This window comes from Neodiprion pinetum, chromosome 2, assembly GCF_021155775.2.
Source record: "Neodiprion pinetum isolate iyNeoPine1 chromosome 2, iyNeoPine1.2, whole genome shotgun sequence".
NCBI lineage: Eukaryota > Metazoa > Arthropoda > Insecta > Hymenoptera > Diprionidae > Neodiprion > Neodiprion pinetum.
Genome location: NC_060233.1, coordinates 1746475 through 1767819, shown reverse-complemented (window position 1 = coordinate 1767819; position 21345 = coordinate 1746475). Strand labels below are relative to the sequence as shown.

Here is a 21345-nt window from a genome sequence, read left to right as displayed (position 1 = left end):
ATAAATCAAAACGATAATTGTACCTCAAATAATCTTCCACTATAGCTTAAAAGGTATATTCCTAATCGTAGGAAACGAGTAATGAAGAGAGTTCATAAACTTTATACAGGCATACAAGATTTTGACCTTGGAAATTAGCTAATTTCAATATGTAAACAACGCATTGTTGATGACGCAAAAACACGACCGTGAAGTAAGTCAGGAACAATGCAGTACAATGAAAAATAGTGGCGACGTATGAGCCTAGCTGACAAAAAGTAATACGGCCTGGTTGGAATTTTATTCATTAGAAACGATTTTTCAAGAATAGATCAACAGTAATTATGGAAGCATCGCCTAACAAATTTTGAAGTAAGCAGTTACAAAAGCAAGAGATGTATTATGCAGGTACGTTACCAAATGAAGTCAGACTATTCCGCAGAAAGCCGATATTTTCTTATGAAACATTCCCCGGTACTCCGCGATTTGATCATTTTCCGAGAGAAATTTTCACCAGGGCAACAACTAAATTAATTGGCGTAAAACGTATTCAAAACTTACCCAGGTTGAACATTCATCAAGATGTCGGCCCACTTTTCACTTTGACAGTCGCAGCTACGCCGAATTTTCACCAAAGCAGCTTCTCTTGCTGCATCTGTCGTCAAATCGGGACACATCGATCAGCGTCGAAGTCACGAGGCGGCTCAGTGTTTTCACTGCTTCACTGTAAAATTATCACCAACTTCTAAAACTTTTGTTTCACGCACGTGGAAATGCTTTAAGAATCCGAATTTTTACCGTCACTACTCGATTTTGTTATTTCTAAAGCGTTGTAACGTTGATCATTGAAACTCGACATCAACAAACAAGACGCTCAATCCGCTTACCGAATCTTGTCCGAACTCGTCGGCGTTCCGCGATCTTTTGCTTTGTTGACATCTGACGATCGGACCGCGAGCCACAAAATGGCTGCCGCGACCATAGAGGTATGATATTAGAGTGGGGGAATTATAGGCTCTCGTGAAAGAGAAAACAGCTGAAAGGTGGCTACTTTTCTCTCTCTACTAACGACAGCAACAGGTTAGTTTGTAATTGTACAGCTTGTTTACATACACCAGTTTGAAAGGTTATGTTTGGAATAACAAGATATGCAAGATTCTACAAAAGGCTGGTGGTTTGATTCAAAGTTCTCGTGCCCCTACTGCACATGCACAAGTAAAGCACGGCTTTTATTCTCAGTCTCCCCCTCTCTCTCTAGTTGGGGGCAGTTTCAGAGCCGCTTTGCCTCCTCTGTTCTTACACCTCTACGGCCGCGACCGCGATACTCGTGTTATGCACTCGTGATTCTCGCAACGTTTTTTGCGTTTGCCGGCGAAGTAATTCGAGTCGGTAACTGCAGAAAACTGCAAGTCACCGCCAACTGTGAGTCCCGACAGTGCCGCACCCTGTGCGGAGCTTTGACAAAAGATCCGAATTCTCCGATCAGACGTTCTACACTCAAACTTATTATTGACAATTGTAACATTCACGGTTATTTTTTCCTCATACAATACATTTTCCACCGCTGATATTTCATCGATTTTCGCCGGATAAATTTTACCCTACGCGTCGTAGAAGCAGCGAGACAACCGTCGTCACCGATTATCCTTGACAAGGCAAGTAGGCGTCGAAAATTGCGTGTTAAAAAATTCCCACATCTACGTATCTCAGACTGACATTGCGTGTAATCTAATTTTCTGAGTCACCTCCCACAAGCTCGGGTTTCGCAGGCATTTGACGGACTTCGCCACTACGGTAAAGTAAATCCTTATAGACTTTATACAAATTATAACGGAACCCAGTCTTCCCCCGATAACTATCCTTAACTCGCTCGCGAACTTCTCGAACTCGCGCCTCATACTCCGCCCCCATCGCGTCTCCGGACCTAGGTGAAAATAAGCCCCTGTAATTCACTGTTTTGTTGTCAATTTTTTTGTTCTCATAACCCTTCTTCGCTTTGTCCAAATCTAAATCCAAGTCCTAATCATTCCAGATTCTCTATCATCTTTGGTAGACATGGATTTTGGCTTTTCATCCTATCACAACGGAGGACCCGCGAGGGAACAGGACTTCGGAAGACTGTCTCAGTCTATCGGGACTTCTATACTTAAAATATCCCAGAATGGTAAGACAATATAAAAAAGGTCACCGCATTCTGTTGATGGGCAAGATGTAGACCACAACCAATTGATAACCATTTTTTCTTTCCATGCAGTTTCTTCTATGCAAAGAATGGTCAACCAGTTGGGCGGCTCGACTGATTCTCAGGAGCTTAGAAACAAGCTGTGAGTCACAGGCTTTTCTGTATTGCTTTGAGTTTGAAACTGTAGGTTACGATTTAGTCAATTTTACAAATCAAAACGTCGCAATTTTCCAACCACAAATATATCATTATCAGGTTGCTCTAACTATTCTTTATTCACCTCAGTCATCAGATACAGCACTACACGCAACAGCTGGCTAAAGATACGAGCATTCACCTGCGCGATTTGGCTAACTTAGCCAGCAATGCGGGGTCAAATAGCCCTGGCGAACAGAGGCAGCAAAAAATGCAGAGAGAAAGGCTTCAAGACGAGTTCACAGCGGCGCTGAACAGTTTCCAGGTATAATCATTGTAGTTTCTGAATATGACAAGGTTAGTCGCACTTGATTATTTGAAACGATGATAATTTCAGTCAGTGCAAAGGCTCGCAGCTTCTAAGGAGAAAGAGATGGTCAGGAAAGCTAAGGCCAATGCTGGTATCAGTCCGTTTGGTGACAAAAAACAAGAAACGCTAATAGAACTCCAGGACAACAGAACTCAGCGACAAATCCAACAGCAGCAACTTCAAGAAGAGCAAAACTTGCGAATGCTCGAGGAGCACGAGGCCAGCATACGTCAGCTGGAGGTAAAAACGACTTGCGGAATTTCTTAATTCTCAATGTGGTACCAATATTTTCACCCTGTTTGTACTGATTTAGATAAACCTAGATCTGATTTCCAGACATACATCTAGTTTTCTGATGAAAGTAATTCTTTGTTGCAGAGTGACATAAGCGACGTTAATCAAATATTCAAAGAGCTTGGGGCATTGGTTCACGAGCAAGGAGAAATGGTAGACTCGATAGAGGCTTCGGTAGAGAGGACAGAAGTCTTTGTTAGCGAAGGTGCGCAGCAACTGCGACAGGCCTCAACGTACCAAACAAAATTGCGCAAAAAGAAGTGCGTACTGATCGTTATCGGCGCGGTGGTATTGTCGATTCTGATAGGAATAATTGTTTGGCAAACATCTTAAGACGAGCTAGGAAATATGGAGATATGAACGATAACGAGAATATACTTTGTGAGAGCATTAACGTATCTGGTGCTAAGAACCGATGAAGTTTACATACACACTGCGCGCATTTCTTTGCGATAATTGGCAAGTTTTTCACAAGCTATTGTCGGATGATCTGCTTTATAGGTAGTTGAGTACATGCACGTATGTGTGCGATTAGAATTGACACGCGTCAGGAGTGCGCGGGGCTGTGAATTACAGAAGAGCGACTTTTAAGCGTTTTACGTTCGCTTGATCAATTTCATTTTCGAAAACAATCAACGCAGTGTGTTAAAATGTAGTTGCAGCAGGACATGCGTTTCAAAAGATACTTGAAATTCGTCCAATTCGAAATCCACGAGCGTAAATGATACCTGCATTTTAGTCCTCCGTTATTAATTGAGTATCAAATTAGCGACACCATTTTTTCTGGACTGAAGCATGATCAGTGACCATCGATGCGCGATTAAAAAACTGCAAAACCTGTGTATTGTTCCCTTTTATTGAACGTATAAGTGCGCGATAAATCGGGTGGCAATAGGCTAATTTATCTGCCGAATTTTAATATTCGGATGTAACAACCGTGTATGAAAGGTTAGGCGAGAATCTATATCGACGTATACGTGAATCGCCTTGTACCCAAATTGTATTTTACCGTAATTATTATTATTATTATTATTGCTCTAATCAATTTTATTAAAAAGATAGAAATATATCCGCTACATAGCATTATTGTTATAGAAAATGATACTGTACTTTGGAAAAAGTCGTCATTGTTGATAAGTTGTCTACTAAGAAATATCTCGAATATATATAAAAAAAAAAAAAAAATTAGCCTCAATTACAGAGGCAGATAATTCGCGCCATTCCGTACATACTCATTAATATTCGTATTTATACTTATGAATAATTTTTTCAGTGCTAAATGTATTAAAATGAAGAGAGAAAAAAACAAGGAGAGAAAAGAAAGCACAATTCATTGTAGACAAGAACTACGGCGAAAAAAAAAATTGATGTCTACTGTAACATACTATAATCCGTTATAATATCTATGATATTATTATAAAATTGTAATGAGAAGAATGGAGTCTTATTTTAATCAAAAATCTTACAAATATTAAATTATATTTAAAAACATGACTACCGAAATCTGTTTTATTCCTTTACGGTGTGATTAAAAACCCTCTTTACATAGTAAAAGAATTTGAAAAATGTGTTTAGAATGTTCAGTGACGTTATCTTTACCTGTCTTTACTACTTCGAAATGTCGACGAAGTTTTATCGAATCAATACCAAGTGCAGATGAAAGAGAACCCATGAATCTGCATGCTTAACTCTAGAATCTTATTTGGTGAGCAAATTCCGGAAGAATCATTCTGTACTTTTTCCACGGTGTTCGTTCATCGAGAGCTGTTGAAATTTGATCATTTTGCCGGTAACTCGGCTGACGATTCAACCGACTGAGATACTCAAAATGGTGGGTGATTCCCTGCTGATCGCAAGGTCGAATACAGCTCACGCGGACTGCAACGAAGAGGTTTTGTCTTGTTTTCTCAACCGAACCTCAGGGCATGACTGTAATTTCGGTAAAAAATTGACAGTTCGACGGACGCGTTGAAAGTGCTTCGACGACTATTCCTGAAATTCAACGTACTTATGACAGGGACCGCAGCTCAGCGCGCAAGGTGGTGAAATATGTCAACGAGGTACATGAAGAAGGTTTATGGGGGCGACGAGGGCCTCGATAAAGATTGCGATCCAAGCGACGTCGAAAATCCGGTTACCGGAGGTGTTAGGCGGAAGCAGTTCAACGTCTTTGACTTGGTAAGTCGTCAAACACCCCCCGCCTCCCTCCTCGTATTTTGGAACGTTGGACGCACCTGATGTGCCTTAGGGATTGGCCGCGATTTGTCTTTCTCATTCCTGCCTTTCCTCCAGCTGAATCAGAACTCTGAAAGCGAGGCGAAGGAGGACGACGACAGGGAGACGTCGACCGCCGCTGGAGTTCTGTCCGAAGATGCCAAACGCAAGAAGAAGAAAAAGAAACGGAAGAAGACCGACAATTCAAAGGTTCATCGTACAGCCAGGCGGAGTTCGGAGGACAACGAAGAGGTCGATGATGAGATCGAACGGACTGTGAGGGAGATCAACGAACTCCTTGGTGAACCTCTACCCAATTCTAGCGGTGGCGATCTACAGGCTTCAAGTTCAAACTTGCAGAGGAGCAAAGAAAATGTTCTCACCATTCAGCACAAAAATTTGAACCCCTACAATGAACTCAAGAGGATATTTGGCAGCAAAACTATTCAGGCTGAACAAAGGTAATTTTCTTCATACTTTTTGAGAAAAACGAATATAAATCAATATAGAAAACTCAAGAGAATAAATGTTTGTGGAAATCGCTAAGCTAATTTTATCGATGTAGTAAGAGACGAGGTCGAGGACGCTCTGGCCACCTCAAGAAAACATGGTTGGTATCTCCACGAGAGAATTGGCCGCCGATCGGTAAATCTGGTCTCTCAATGTCGTTGGATCCATCGCCAGAGAGTACGGAAGGAGTTCAGTATTTTATCTATGATCACAACTCGTCTTACAGACAAACCCAAATGAAGTTTTTGCAAGCAGTTGAGAGCCTAAACCCTGATAACATTGTCGTAAGTCTACAGAGGGTGAATTGAAAACGTCCGAAGTAGGGAGGTAGGCAATGAATTTTGCTGAACGCAACTTGTATCTCGAATTACAGGCAATTATAAACGCCCATCCATATCACGTTGATGCTTTACTACAACTGGCAGAACTCTGCAAGCTCAGCGAAGATCTGGCTATGGCTGCTGAACTAACGGAGAGGGCCTTGTATTGCTTAGAATGCGCTTTTCATCCCCTGTTCAATGTCACCACTGCTAACTGCAGGCTGGATTATAAAAAACAGCAAAATCGTGCCTTGTACATAACGTTGTTCAAACATTTGATTTTTGTTGGTGGCCGAGCCTGCTACAGGTGTGTAACAGATATGATAGACTGTGAAAACCTTGAAAAATTATAGAATACAGTTACCTACAAACGCCTTTTTCTGTTCAGGACGAGTTTGGAGTTTTGTAAAATGTTGCTGTCCCTTGACCCTGAAAATGATCCATTGGCGATAGTCCTGGCGATAGACTTTTACGCATTGAGGGCACGAGAGTACAGATGGTTCATAGAATTCTGTGAGGTGTGGGAAGACAGACGAAATCTTAGCCAACTTCCTAATATTGCGTACAGTTCGGCATTGGCCAATTTTCATCTTGGAACTGGTGGCCTGGCTGATGAGGTTCTTCAAAATGCTTTGACCATGTTTCCAAGTTTGCTTGTACCATTGTTGGACAAATGTGGAGTGCAGACAGATTCGAGGGTAAGTTTTTTTCACTCCTGTTAATATCTAGTAGAAGTCAATAAGCGCTGAATTCTTTCAGGTAATGGGTCACGATTTCTTCAACAGTCACGCCAAGTCCACGAGTCCTCCTGCATTGGAGAAAGTTGTAGCTCTCTATGTGGCGCGCAGCTATCATCTGTGGAAAGAGGCTGACATTCTACCTTGGCTTGAACGCAATGTGAATCAGGTTTTAGACCGGTTTGACGCCGGCCATGATTTTTTCAACTTCTGCACAGAAAAACGCACAAAGCGGTATCAAGGGAAATTACCGAAAAATATCTTGAGACATATCATTCTCTCAGACATCAAAGAAATAACCGTCGATATACAGGAGGTCTGTCCTGAAACGCTAAACGTAACGTACTATCGAAATTCGCCTGCTTCGTTCATCTGAAAAGACACAACACTGCCTCGTTGATTTCAGATACAAAATCAAGGACCAGTCTTATCACACGACCCCCTACCACCAGCAGATTCAATCGACTTGTACACGCGACTCCAAGTTAATCCCAGAAGCAACTCCAACAACTCCAACCTATTTTCGCTCTTCTTTACCTCCCTTTTTACGGACATTGAGGAAGACGTTGTCGCCGCGGCTGCAAACGGCTATAACTTGTTGTGAGTAAACCCTTGCACCTTACTTCTGATCTTCATAGTTTACCACTGAATTGTCTAATGTCAACTGCATTCTAACAGCGAAAACGCAATCGACAACGCGGGAAACGTCGAGGTAGCCCGAGATGCGGTCAGAGCTGATCTTAGGAGGGCTGTAACTAATTTGCTACACGAAGTCGGCAATTTATTACTACACAGGGCACCAGACGGTGTTAACGACGCCGATGCCGAGGAGGACACGGATAATGATCAGGAAGGGGACTAGCTTCTGTGACAGCATGAAATGTTGTTACAATATGGCCATCGAAATCCATCTGTTGATATACGTCCATTTTTAATATTTAGCGCGCATGCTTTAAGCGTGGACCACGTTTCTCTTTTTCATATATAATGCAGAAAGGTCTTAAATTCAACCGACAATTCTGGTATTTTGTTAAACTTATTCAGCGCGATAGTCTGGTTGATAGATAGAGAAAAAGAGTACGTTAGTGAATTGATTGTTAGGAGACTGTTGACTGATCTCGTATATAAACATACGGAGAACACAGAAAGCAATTTAAGTTTGGGAATATGTATGTGAAGTCTTGTGATAATGGGATTTCGCCGTTAGCCTGTGATTGAAGGATGTATACAATTATACATGGTAAACAAAACGTATTTAAGTTAAGCTTTTACCGCCTGATTTCATAAATAAATATCATGAATATATGTAAAATAACGGGTCTAACGCCGTGTTGTGTATAAATATTTGATATCTTGAATTTAAAGAGAACAATTATTCATCTGAATTGTAATTGCCTCGTTTCAGTTAATGAGCTAAAACAGAAAGGTGATATGGTGGGTTTTGACGTAGGGTACATTCAACTCGAAGTGTAAAAGCTGTCGACGAGAAATGATACAGTTTTTTGTTACATGGAAAGCAAAAGAATATGAATATATATGTTGAATAAATGTAATTAGAAAAGATTTTTTTATTTTGTGATATTTTTGTGTTTTTGTTTTTCTTTAACGTACTTTTCGTACGTGAAATCTCTATACAATTGTTCTGCAATGTGTTTCCTTATTTGTGTTGTACACAATATTCACCTTCCTATGGAATTTTCAATGATACATACAATATGTATGTATAATATTGATTAATTAAATGCCTGCAACGTGAGTCACTCACCTGTTAGACTCTAGAAATCAACGCTTCAACATTTTCATATTTATAAGTTATTTGAAACGAGGAAAGCAAACAATCTGATCGCAGATTAGATTCCCGATTTATCACTCGATTCGTTAAAATTAATATATTTATGTAAAAAAAAAAAAAAGGAAATCAATGAATTGCTTTATGGTTCGTGCGTATTTCAATCGACAGTTATTATCACATTGATCCGCTAATTACGGTTCAATTATGTCATAGCACCAAATACTGGATTATGACGGCATATTCCAGGACCATACTCTTGGTAAGCAGCTTTTGTATGACAAACCTGATAGAATTCAGGAGTACTTGCTAACATGGATCCTCCAAACCAGACGGCACAACGCTGCATGTGATGCGATATCACTTGGACGTCAATTGGCTTTGGCTGAAAAACATTGAAATTAGGAAACAGCTGAAACCTGCGTTTTCATGGCAGAAAATTCACAATGGTTCGGCACTTTTTACCTTGAGATGACCACCGCTAAGAGCTTCACTGAGCTTTAGTCTGGCATCGACAGTTCTCTTTATGTCACGTTGCAAACGTCTACCAAAATCTCTGAACATCGTTGAACCTCCGGAGAGTACGATATTATGATACAATGGCCTCCTCACATCAATGGGACAGTTCTGAATCACATTATCCACTATTTCGCTCAAAGGTGTCGTGAAGTCTGGATTGGAGAACTAAAACGGTAATTCTCTAGTTCAGTTTACAATTATATGTGACAATACCGGTTCATCAACAGAGAAAGGAGTTTCCTCACCTCAGGATGAAAGAATATTTCAGGACCTAGAAATCTTTCATATCCAACATCGACACCAAAAGCCTGTTTCGTGACGCTGTTAATTCCTTCGAATCGTTTAAGCCACTTAGTGGGATCACTGTCATACTTAGCAAATTCTTTGGCAATGTCAGGACAAATGTAGCAAAATTTTTCCTTTATCGCTTTTGCTGTTTCCAGCGACTGTTCTGGCGGTATGCCAATCTCACGCTCCCTCAAAAGGCTTTGGATGAAGTAGGTAATGTTGCGACCTGCTATCGGAATGTGCTTGATGCAGCTACCAATCACGTATCCTTCGGCCTAAGAAAAAAAAATTAAGACCTTAAAGGCTAAACAAACTTCAAAACAGAAGTAACACATTACGATGACCCCTGATAAAATTCACTCAACCTTAAAGAGGCTGTTTTTACGAGACCAAACTAGCGTGACGATTATAATCCAAGTAACTCTACAAAAGCTGATAACAAAACAGTTGACTCCTGTGTGTAAGCATAAAAAATAATTGTTTTCATCGGGGTCCGTAAAGTTACTTGGATTATAATCGTCATTCCAAAGATGGGTCTTTTACAATCTACCTCTCTCTAAAGTTGAATGAATTTTGTTATATGATCGATGTGTAAAACTTGCAAACACCTACCACAGGAATAACATGTGTAACCCCATCACCACTGTCCACAACAATCCCCGTTAGTATCCTGTCCTCGACATTCCTTGATGTCCAGGATGCGGCAAGGGCAAGAACAGCTTGTACGGCTATGTATAGTCCAGGTACATTGAACGATTCAAACATAATCTCAGCGGTGTATTCCCTATTCTCTGGTGTGTTAAGGGGTGGCTCGGTGAGGAGGAAGTAGTGGTCTTCAGGCTCAGCTCTAAGATATTTAAAGATGCATTGCTCGAGGAATCTCTCCATCAGGTCCCAGTCTTCAACCAAGCCATGCCTGACGGGGTACTTGGAATTTTTTCATAAAAATCATGATGCAGTTTCGAAAATTAGAAGACTGTTCGAAGTCGGATACGTAAAAGAAAAGACAAGCTTATAAATATGTGTGTAAAAATTGTAGCTATTTAAATTTCCACATAATCACCTAGTGCGACAAATGGAAGAGGTGATTTGACTTATAAGAACTGAGAACCAACGCTTACCTTGACTGCATATCCGGTAGCGTCAAAGGCTTCATCGCCAATGAAAAAATCCAAGTCTTCGACACCCTTGGTGACTCGCCTCGCAGAGTTGTCGCCTACCTTGGCTGTTTCCTTTATCGCTATAGCGGACGGTATTATAAATTGAGGTTCTTTGTTAGCGGCGAATCCCAGTTTAGTATACCTAGAAAACAAGGGGGTTAGATTAAGGTTGGATAGCGTTGACTCACACCTTTGATGGATACGTCAGCAGAGATGGTAATTGCAACGAGTAAATGATGGAATGTGAGAATCTTGGAAGATCGTTTACAAATCACAATTCAACAAAAGTATCGACCGCTTGTGGGTCGCGAGTTGATAAAAATCAGGGCGTGCATGGTCGGTAGGAACATTGTGGTTAGTCACAGGCTGACTGACTGGGGAATGTCAAAGTGATCGGGCTCGTTAACTTTTATATATACGAGAATACTTACCCAGTACCGACGTCGATAACGCACGCAGGAAGGCGTCCGGCCATTCTGTGTACCTACTATTTACCCTCGCTGAATATTGGGAATCGTTTCACTGATAATATTCGGTACTTTTTAAATCAAAAAAACCACACCTAATACGCGATAACGACAGTGGGAGGGGGACTTGTATACTTGTCAAGCTCTCCTCGAGCCTGCCCAGAATTCATCAAGCGGCAAATCCAGTGAAATACTAGCTCTGGCATCGCTCAATTCCAGGCGCCATCTTGTGACTCGTTCACAAACTTGACGAAGAAGACCCTAAGTTGTGCACAGGTTACATACGATTAGGCGGACTACGACGGATTTTTTAATCTTTGAAGATTAAAACCCTAACATACACGACCCCACGCGTTTCTTGTTCGTGAAATCATTTTATAAGTAATAATGGGATTCGAAAATACATAAATCTGTTCATTTTTTTTAATCAAGAAACGAATTATGAAGAGCAAATTTAATCTGATTGAAGTTTAAATGGTGAAAAATTCAATCAACTACCAAATAGTACTAAAAACCGGCAAAATAGTATATTACGTAACAAGGATGAAAACTCAGACTTTTCGGGCCGAGCGTAAGTTTTCAATATGAGCCATAGGTGAGCCGAAGACAAATTTAGACAACATATGACTGTTGCCGTTTAAATTACGTAATAACAAGACAAATATTTTGATTTGAATAAAAAAAACGGAATTCACTTACTGCCACGAAACGCCAACGGCAGCTTTATAGGGGGGTTGTTAGCGACCCCACCTGTTTTTTTAAATTGTTCTGCGCAATTGTCAGCAAGCAATTGATGCCACGCAAGCTTAACCTCACTAACAGTTAGTGACAATGAATTATGGTCACGGTCCCCAGCCGATAATATCAATTTTTAACTCAGGAGTGCAGTTTGAAAGTCGGCTGGGGTCGTTTACGACCCCGTACATGCGTTCTAGGGTTAGAAATTAACCGCTTCTAACGATGAGATGAAGTCTCGTCGATGTTTTAATCTTCTCCCCGTATCTTATAATTTCGAAGGAAATATCCGTCCGTGCTCTGCTAGGCAGAAAACGTTACAATTAGTTATTCAATTCATTCAATTATAACAGATTCCATACAATTTACGCATTTCATATCAGATTTCGTGAAAATTTTACCAGCAGTGAAACTTCGAATTTCAAAGAGATTATGAGTTTTTTTCTGTGGTGCGAAAATTGAATTTCGCACGCATCGAGTGTTACGTATAATGTCGTTGTTGCCTGGTTTCGTGCGGTAGGATACGATAAGAGGATGCTGGAATATCAGAGAATATCATCAAGGCGATAAAATAGAACGACTTGATTTTTCATTCTGCTTCAATTTTTTTTTACATCAGCATAAACAATTCGACCGCTTAAAAATTGGTAACAAGTGTTCATAACCTACAGAAGTATTTTGATCAATCAGTTTGATATAGGTTACATTATGATATGGCAACATGCAATTTATAATACGTCTACAGAGGATACCAATAGGTAAAATCACAAATAATTGACGTGGTAAGTGGAGTATAAAAAATATAGGCTAATTATTTATACGTGCATGATAAGGGGTAGACAATAATAATAATCTACGAAAGTATTCCCAATATCTGCGCATAGCACGAGTTTGAGATTGAAATGTATCACGAATGAAAAGAATATCGCCCGAATATAAAACGGTAATAATTTTAACGAAACGTGGAATTGAGTTTATTTTCAGACGAAGATTTTCGCATACAGAGCGATAATAATCGATGGTATGAATTAACCAATTAGCGTTTACCTCGCAAGATTAAAAAGCATAATCATGGTAATCGAGCTGAAATGACAATCACAGAAGGCTAGAAGTCGCGAGTCTTATGGTCGTAAGTCAACGCAGATATTGGCAGTTTGCGCGATGCAACGGCGAAACGGGAATGTAAGCCGCACCCCCACATCATAAGAATTGGCCTCATTCTGGATTACAGCTCTTCCCGAGTCTTGGTTCCCGGTAACGAGGTGATCACCGTAGAGTCCTCCGTGTCGCTGATGTAACCTCTTTCTCCAGTGTAATGCGTCGGATAGAGGAGAAGCGGGGCAGCCGAGAGGGCGATCAAATCTCTCTCAGGAAAATGACCCTTCCACGCAGTCCTATGTCAAAGTGTCGATCCAACAAACAAACTCGTTAATCACGTTTAAACGTGTGATTGAAACCACAAGAAACGGGGGAGAAATAATTGGACGATTAAACGCTCAGTACATTTTTGTTAGCCGGAAACGTGAACAAAAATTCAATTTCCACTGATCGATGTGAAAAAGAATGAGTGTATGCATAGAGGTGTGGATCGGGGAAATCGAACAGGTATGTTTTGCGCAAACGCCAATAATCACTGTGCCTTTCGTATGGTAATCGAAAGATATACAGGGAAAGTAAGATTACGTCACGGTTGTTATTGTGTTAGTTTTCGTTTGTTTTTCATGCGCTCTGAAAATCCCCCCGTCTTCCAATTTCGGAGCCAGCGTAGCTTCTGCTTTTGCAAGTAGCTACCGGTGTACTTGTTATGCATGAATACACGAATGAAATATCAAGTTTCAGCTGGAAATTTATAAAATAAGTATGCGAAAGTTGTAGAAGAAGTAAATACGGCTCAACGTCGTTAAGAAAACATGAATGCAATTTCCGTAGACTATGAGAAAGTCAAAATATTTTAAGGAGGGGGAGAGGAGGAGGTGTAGCTTTGACGATATAAAATCATACATAGTTTTAGGAGTTCTTTGTTAAAGAAAATGAAAACACATAGAGCAATTTGAATTTGAAGGCTTTATTATTTATAGTTCGAAAAATATTTTAGAAAATTTTACATTTAAATTAACACAAAAATGGCGGCGTGGTGCACATAAGTAGCGAACGACTTCAATCTCGAGGACTTTTGTGGTGGCGCATCTCTTGACATCACTGTCCAACTTATAGGAGATGGAAAAAATTTTCCGAGTTAAAAACACCTCTTCGGTTTCGAACTCGTAGCCCAAATATTGAAAAAAAAATTACTTCAAGTATATACGATTATGAACAAAAAATTTCGGAATTAAAATTTAAAAATCTAGCCACGAGTTCGAACCCATAAACAAGTTTTAAAGATTGTGTCAAAATCTCAAGTCGATCGGATAAGACTTGACCGAGGAATCTGCGCCTTCGTATTGAAAACGTCGTCGTTCTCTACTTATATTCGCCATGCCGCCACTTCGTTATTGATTTCAATGAAAAAATTCTAAAATATTCTTGAAACTGTAAACAATAAAGACCGCAAACTCAAATTGCTCTGAATGTTTTCATTTTCTGAGAAAAAAAAAACCTAAAAATAGGTATGACTTTAGACCGTCCAAGCTCTACCCCCCCCCCCCCCCCCCCCCCCTTAAATCTTCACCTGGGATGTTTGTCGAAGAGGATAGGCAGGTACTCGTCAACGGGAACCATATTCTCAAGGGGCTTGGCCTCCAGCAGCTTCTCGGCTCCTCTCCTCGACAGCAGATATCCTAGGGTCCAATAGCTGTACCCAGCGAGGACGAGGTACCTGGACCCTTCGACCGGAGGCTCCTCTTGATCCTGAAGCCGTTTTCTGCCTAGATATCTGCACAGGAATGCGAGCTATGTTGCGATACTCCTAAGGATCACGTAGAGCGTAGGGAAGTTCCCGATTTGAAGGGATGATACACATCCAGACAATACCGAAATACTACGACCATTCGCTCTTACAATTGCTGTATTAATATTGGTGACAAGACCCGCGCAAACATGACATGCGCCGCTAGTCTGTCTTCTGTATGTTCGCCATTCACCGAATGAAGCAAAATCAGCTTTCTCAAGCTCGTGTCAATTTTAATGAGCAGAGAAAATGATAAGTCGCGGGAGAAAAGGGAATGTCGACGGGATCGGATTGCCTCCTTATTTTTGTCGTCGTCAAATTAGCGGCTGACAATTTGGCGGTAAATTTTTGTTGGTTAGGAATTTACTTTTTTCCCGAAATTTTAACAACGGAGAGGTAAGCCTAGGAGATGAAGTTAATTTGGTTAGTTCGAGAGACGGGAAGGGAACGTCACGCGATCGCGGCGAAGGTGAAAACCGCAGGTGAACCCTTGGTTGGCAGCCATCAATTACTTCACACCGCTAATTGCCCTCTATTATACCGTACGGTCAAATATTTGCTGACAGGTAGCTAATCGTAAGCTGGGAAATTGCGGGTGGCTCTGAAGGTGCGGCGAAATTAATGATTGGTCGGATCGAGCGTCATGGTTTCAAACATTCCTCGTGACGCATCAGTAGCAGCCCAAAAAGCGTGATCCTAAAGACCGTGCTTCGGTTAAAAATGTGGTAGCCAGGCATACGCATAACTCACACCAAGTCCCAGTCTATCTTGAGCCGTTCAACCTCGCTCGTTATGAAGCTGACTTTCTGCCGGAAATAGGGCTCGAACCGGATGTCGTCCTCGAGGACCATCACCCTGTCGTATCCGCTCTCCACTACCTGGCGAAGTTAAAACTTTTCTCAGTATCTCGCCTTGCGAAGAGGCCAGTTGGATTTGGGGGGAGTTTGGGCTATTTTTACCTTCTTCCAGATTACGTAGTGGCTCAGAAAACAGCCAACCTCGCCCATCGTCATCGGCCTGCAAACAGAAACAGTTCGTGAATTTTGGTAAAATATGCGTGATATATTACAGTGGTATTAGGTCCGGCGGATGGAGAAAAGGGGATGGAATGGAACGCCGTGGAATGGAGTGGAATGGGAGGTTAGGGTCAGAGATCGCGGTTCAAGAAACGAGTCGAACTATCGGAGTCTAAAATTCTCCCGCTCCCTGTAATGAATGGTTCATAGTCGGTTGATATAAATGGTTTGGAAACAAATTGTCTGACGGCTGATAGAGAACCAAATACACCAAACGCGTCAGCTTCGGGTTTCGCCCAAAAGGTTCGTCTTCCGGCATATTCAAAATAATAGACACGACGATGGACATTCGGAATACCAAAGGCAGGTGAGCATAAAGTGAAAGCGTATTCCATAGACACTTGATCCAGCTTCTCAGAAACTCCGTCACTCATCCTCCCTTTGCGCATTCAATGGTGCAGGGCATGCTCAATGTTCTTATCGGAAAAGGCGAAGGCATCTCAGAGAACAGAAGTTTTTCTTTTGAAACGGGTTACGCTCAGTTCAACATGAACAAGGAAATTCCACGAAAAGTCTTCATTTCGCTTAGTAACAATTCGTTGTGGCCGTGACTAAACAACATGGCGTCGAACGGTCCGATCAGCTGATCGTTTCCGATAAATCGCAGAAATACCGAGACGTAAAACAACTCGTGCCGGTCATCAGGCTCTTATTTAGTCGCAATAGGACAAAATAGAATTGAAAAAAGATTGAGGAGCATCTATTTTACAATAAATATGGCTTTGTTAACGGTGTTTACACTTCTCGCTACTAGATCATGCCATTCGTTTCGACGTTTGCGGATCTCTGAATTTGATTTACCGATGAAATATTCCTGCGCGATAGTTATTTCGGGTCAAAAATAGCGATCCCCTCAGTTTTTTTTTTTTTTTTTTTTATTCTTCCAACACCATAAAACGTGAGGTTATTTTTCGAGCGTCATTCGCTCGAGTCCATTTCGGATACGTATATTTGACAGATCTGAGACAGCAGAGGTTCGTCTGTCTCGTGTCTCGTTCGTCGAGGCGTCTGCTCTCATACGTTTATCTGCCTGGGTGGTCCAGTCCGAAAATCGATTATAAAAAACCTTCGATAATCTATCTACCTCCGGTACAGAAAAATTGTCTACCATTTTATGGAAACTCGCGTAAAGACTTTAATTTTTTTTTTTCAAAAAATGTCTCGTTTCTCATCCAGAGAAGCGGAGAAACATTCAAACAAGTAAATAACCAAAATTTCCAACGCGATTGAACGAGATAATCACACGAGCAGCGCGTGTAAGTGCGTGCAAATATGCATAAAGCGTGCGTAAAACGGTATGATCTAGTATAATATAATCGCGGGTTTATAGTGCTAGTGTCACTGAGCAGCCAGCTTATAATATCTCGGGGTCATAAAGCGAGGGAGATAAATCGTCGGAAAAAATTAATACGTACATACGCTAAATACATGTAATCTTGATGCTGGTAGGAAAAAAAAAAAAAGACACGTCGATGATGATTAACGTCCCGTAGGTAAACTGTAACTATTAATTGAATGTATCATGCAGCACTGTGTCCAATATTTGTATACATATGTGGAACTCTCATTGCAGCTGCAGCAGGTTGAAAATAGGCAGAGAGAATTATCGGTAAAAATTGATATCTATAAGATTAATTAATACTCTATTCAATTATTAAAGCATAATAAGGTACCTCTTGTGATAGGGATCCGCGTACTCCGGCATCATCTTTACTCCCCATTCCTTCAGAGAGCTTTCGTTCAGCGTTCTGAAATAAACGAAATATCCTTAATAGCCGTGTGCGATTCGTTTCCGCAATTACAAATTCATCCATCTAGACATACGGTGGACTTAATTATCGAAATAATTTCACCGTTCGATGTTTGTTGAAATTCGACGATTTCGACGAATAGCTATATATATATATATATATATTAGGGTAGTCCTTGAGAAGATAATTTTTGAATTTCGACCGGCGCGCTCCCCGAATTGGCTCCAGATAATTCATAAACTATCACCTAATTTTTTCAAATTTTTATCTCAACATTAACGCGTGCCCCAAAGAAGGTGGATTTCCACATTCAATCTTTTCAGGGGCACATCAAATCCACCCAATGGATTTTGATGAAATTTGGTACAGAGAGATTTCTTGGATCGCTGATTACGAATATGAACTAAAAATTTTTAAATTCAAGATGGCGGATCCAATATGGTGGACCAAAACCCCAAAAGTCACTTGAAATCAAATGACTTTCTGAATTTCGCTCCACCATATTGGATCAGCCATTTTGAATTTTCAAATTTATAGTTCAGATTGGTAATCAGCAGCCCAATAAATCCCCTTATACCAAATTTCATCTAAATCGATTCGATAGTTTTAACGTGCCTTTGAAAGGGTTGAATGGAGTTCACCCTCATTGGGTGACAGGTTAGAGTTGAGATAAAAATCTGAAAAAGTTAGGGAATTATTATTGAATTATCTGGAGCCGATTTGAGGGGCGCAACGGTGAAAATTCGAAAATTACCTTTTCAAGGAACACCCTGACATACACAATACATACTGTATACGTCGTAATGTACACAATTACTCGTGACGTATGCATATTCTGTATGTTTTATACACATATATACGTATATACCCGTGAGTATTACCGCCTTGTTTGCAAACTGTCCATGGATAGTCTATAATATTGATTTACAATCTGCGTATACACAATCAGGCGCTATAGGCATACGTACAAACATACGTATACCTATGTATACGTGTATACATATACACGCACCGCCATGCGACGTCGTGTTATTATACACTTTACGATTGTATACCTACCAACGATGCATGAGGCATCGTTTGACGCCTGGTATCATTTATTCGACGTAAAACGAGCAGGGGAGGAAAAAAAAAAAAAAAATAAGGAAACGGTTGACGCAAAAGCAAATACGTAGAGTCATAAATTGACAAAAGTAACGTGTAAAAACATAATATAAAAAAAAAAAAATAAACAAAAAAATAATCCTCCCCCGTTATTAGAGTATTTTTCTATAACAATAACTCAATCTCTGTTATCTCTGTCTCAAAATTAGTGTGTTTTCTGAATGTTTGCATCAACTATATAAACGAAAGAACAAAAAAAAAAAAATAAATATAAATAAAAATAAAAATGAATATGATGAATATTTTTCGTCATCCACTGAGGCGAGTTCATAATTATAGGTATAAGGGAATATTGCGAGACCGAATTTTACTCTGCATATTTACGCCGGGCCGGGAAAAAAATCTTAACGGCTAATTGAATCTTCGAATACATGAATTTTAAACGGCTAATTGGAAATTGAAATAAAGAATGTAAATTTTTTCTACTTATTAGATTATTCGTGGCAGGTTTCTACAGGTTATTCCGTTATTAATTGTTTTACTCATAATTTGGATGGAAAAACGAATCAAACGTTCGAATTTAATTAAAGGTATTTCAGTTTGAGAATTAAACATATTATCCGTAAGAGATATTGTAGATAAAAACCTGTACCTATGTATTATTTTGAAAGGCAGTTTTGGACAAAATGATAAAATTTTAAACATTTCTCGCCTGTTTTTTTCCTGTCTCAACTTCCGTAAATTAACGATAAAAGAATTGAAATTGTTAAGAAGGAAATAAACTAAAGAATAACTAATCCGCGACGTGGTTGTTTTTTGTTACTTAAGACTGTAATGTGAACAGCAATTTTTCATCTAACTAAAAATACTCGACAGTCCGAAATTACGGTCAATTCGTGTGATTTTCGTCGTTCGATAAGCTCACGGGGGACGATATAGAGATGGAGGAGGTCGAGACGAAGGAAAAACATTTCGAAGACATTGCGCGAATTGGGACCGAAAAAGCAAAGAAAAGATGAAAAAAGAAGAATAACAATGGAGGAGGAATAAAGAAAAACAGAAAATAGATGCCTCAAAGTAAACTCGGGGCGGTTTTTTTTGTTTTTCGTTGTTTTTTCTCATCTCCCCTCTCCCACCATTCTTGTCGTAAAAAGTTTGCGAGAACCTCGATTTAAGTGTTGATTCTATAAACGACCGGAGAATGTAAATAATTATTCAAGCCTAAGTGTACCAAACTATTATTGTTAAGCCTGTACGCGTTTGTTCGCGAGAGGGGGAAAAAAAAAAGAAAAAAAAGTAAAGTTTTCGCAAAGAGGCAGAATAAATAGTGTATTTTTCGATTTTATTTTTTTGTCATTTTCGTGTCCCTGTGGGTCAGTTTGCAAAATAATTAAGATTGTTGGTTAGCCGAAAATCAATACTGTTCGTTAATTTATAATTTTACCATGCACGAGACAATCGTGCATGTGTTATTTTGAGTATTTGTCAATTAGCGAATATCACCTTTCAAAAATACAAATATACCAAATTTTGAAATTGGATAAACAAAAGCTTGAATATCGCGATGCTTCGTTTCAAATCGTTTCAAAACGATTAAAAGTATAAAAGGTTTTTCACGAACGAAAGATAAATTTAAAAAAATTATCGATTTACGATACGATACGTGTTTTTCTTTTTTCTTCTTTTTGTACGTATTAGCTCATTCCGTTCCATGAGTATGAAACGCGTGATGGAAAATACGAGTCAGCAGAAGATAGGACTAGGACTATTATATATGATATCTTCAGAGCTTTAGTCGGTCGAAAGCTTGCCCGAAATTCACTCGAAGATGATTGCGTGATACGCAAAAATGATGGATGTTTCACCTCGATGCTAAATATTTTCCTAGTTAATAAGTTTACTACGATAATAATTGCCAGATTTTTTATTTTTTCTTTGTTTGTTTTGTTTTTTTTTCTCCAACGTCATTGATCCAATTTTATAAAAGCACTTCAAATTTTCTATCGAGCCGTTTTTCCTTAGCCTATAGTTAGACATTTTCAAGCTTGAATTTCACGCTATGATAATTCTGATTTTTTTTTACAAGGGGTGGAAAAAATAAAAAAACAGGAAACAAAAACCAGAGACACAGCTTGCGGGAATAAAATTTTAGAATCATATCACGGACTTTACGTATACCTATACATATGATACATATGTTATCGTAGAGCATAATTCATCCGTGAAAAAGTTCGCAGGTGAAATATCGATGAGTCAAATCCTGGGAAGACGAATCGACCCGTGAAATTCTCATACGATGATATAACTTATTTTTTAGAGAATCAGCGATTTTAGAATTGAATGTATATAAATATATATGTATAGAATTATGATAAGGGGAGGGAGGTCGGTAGAAAGTTTCCTCTCTTCGTTTCATTTATCATTTTGAAATCCGGATGAATGATATCGGTGTGATATTCAAACGGAATTAAGTTATTACATTGCATTTGTTATTCACGTCACTGATTGTAAGAGGAAAATTAATTTCCCGAAATTCACAATTTTTCAAGACTAATTTCAACCTAATTTCACTAACAAACACCCTTTTTTTGTCACGCAAACCGCACCGAGAGAAATTTTTAGTTCCGGTTGCCGCTCAGTATTTAACTATTTTCATTTTTTACCACAATCGAAAAATATAGTTTCAGATAGAAAATGAAAATTAGTTTTCTAACAATATTCGAACAGTTTTTTTTTAACGGTAGCTGTTTTACCGAAATTTTCTAGTTACCGTAACAAATGAAATTTTTCTCGGTGTGGTTAAAAATTAGACATGAGATCTCCGTCGT

The 21345-nt window shown here is 39.6% G+C and overlaps 4 protein-coding genes across 8 annotated transcripts in view; 2 read left to right on the top strand and 2 right to left on the bottom strand.

Annotated features, from left to right (window-relative positions):
• Positions 1 to 1407: 1407 nt before the first annotated feature.
• Syx7 (syntaxin 7) lies at positions 1408 to 4451 on the top strand. Of its 3 annotated transcripts, none has more exons than XM_046613295.2 (6): positions 1408 to 1634; positions 2012 to 2143; positions 2234 to 2303; positions 2447 to 2621; positions 2694 to 2906; positions 3045 to 4451. In XM_046613295.2, the coding sequence occupies exons 2-6, from the start codon at positions 2035 to 2037 to the stop codon at positions 3291 to 3293; spliced, it is 816 nt and encodes a 271-aa protein (XP_046469251.1). In that variant the 5' UTR covers positions 1408 to 1634; positions 2012 to 2034; the 3' UTR covers positions 3294 to 4451. The 3 variants fall into 3 exon arrangements, with proteins under 3 accessions (XP_046469251.1, XP_046469252.1, XP_046469254.1); XM_046613296.1 differs by lacking the exon at positions 1408 to 1634 and adding an exon at positions 1641 to 1773; XM_046613298.2 differs by lacking the exon at positions 1408 to 1634 and adding an exon at positions 1798 to 1907.
• Positions 4452 to 4785: 334 nt separating this feature from the next.
• Positions 4786 to 8304, top strand: Nulp1 (Nuclear localized protein 1). Of its 2 annotated transcripts, none has more exons than XM_046610823.2 (8): positions 4786 to 5138; positions 5253 to 5635; positions 5740 to 5968; positions 6058 to 6311; positions 6393 to 6702; positions 6764 to 7078; positions 7148 to 7341; positions 7420 to 8304. In XM_046610823.2, the coding sequence occupies exons 1-8, from the start codon at positions 5010 to 5012 to the stop codon at positions 7601 to 7603; spliced, it is 1998 nt and encodes a 665-aa protein (XP_046466779.1). In that variant the 5' UTR covers positions 4786 to 5009; the 3' UTR covers positions 7604 to 8304. The 2 variants fall into 2 exon arrangements, with proteins under 2 accessions (XP_046466779.1, XP_046466780.1); XM_046610824.2 differs by having other exon boundaries at positions 4787 to 5138; positions 6764 to 7057.
• A 351-nt stretch (positions 8305 to 8655) lies between these two features.
• Positions 8656 to 11163, bottom strand: Arp3 (Actin-related protein 3). Of its 2 annotated transcripts, XM_046610825.2 has the most exons (6): positions 10929 to 11163; positions 10459 to 10639; positions 9950 to 10264; positions 9295 to 9612; positions 8996 to 9214; positions 8656 to 8915 (listed from the first exon to the last, which is right to left on the bottom strand). In XM_046610825.2, exons 1-6 carry the CDS (start codon positions 10970 to 10972, stop codon positions 8736 to 8738), a joined length of 1257 nt encoding a protein of 418 aa, XP_046466781.1. In that variant the 5' UTR covers positions 10973 to 11163; the 3' UTR covers positions 8656 to 8735. The 2 variants fall into 2 exon arrangements, with proteins under 2 accessions (XP_046466781.1, XP_046466782.1); XM_046610826.2 differs by lacking the exon at positions 10929 to 11163 and having other exon boundaries at positions 9950 to 10253; positions 10459 to 10623.
• Positions 11164 to 12297: 1134 nt separating this feature from the next.
• LOC124213329 (glycosyltransferase 25 family member) overlaps positions 12298 to 21345 on the bottom strand; it is a 40901-nt gene continuing 31853 nt past the window's right edge. Inside the window, exons 6-10 of the mRNA XM_046614554.2 lie at positions 17336 to 17410; positions 15546 to 15603; positions 15337 to 15464; positions 14368 to 14571; positions 12298 to 13093 (exon numbers count right to left, since the gene is read on the bottom strand). Of these exons, the coding sequence (XP_046470510.1) occupies positions 12925 to 13093; positions 14368 to 14571; positions 15337 to 15464; positions 15546 to 15603; positions 17336 to 17410 (634 nt within the window). The 3' untranslated portion in view covers positions 12298 to 12924. The remainder of the gene's footprint in view (positions 13094 to 14367; positions 14572 to 15336; positions 15465 to 15545; positions 15604 to 17335; positions 17411 to 21345) is intronic.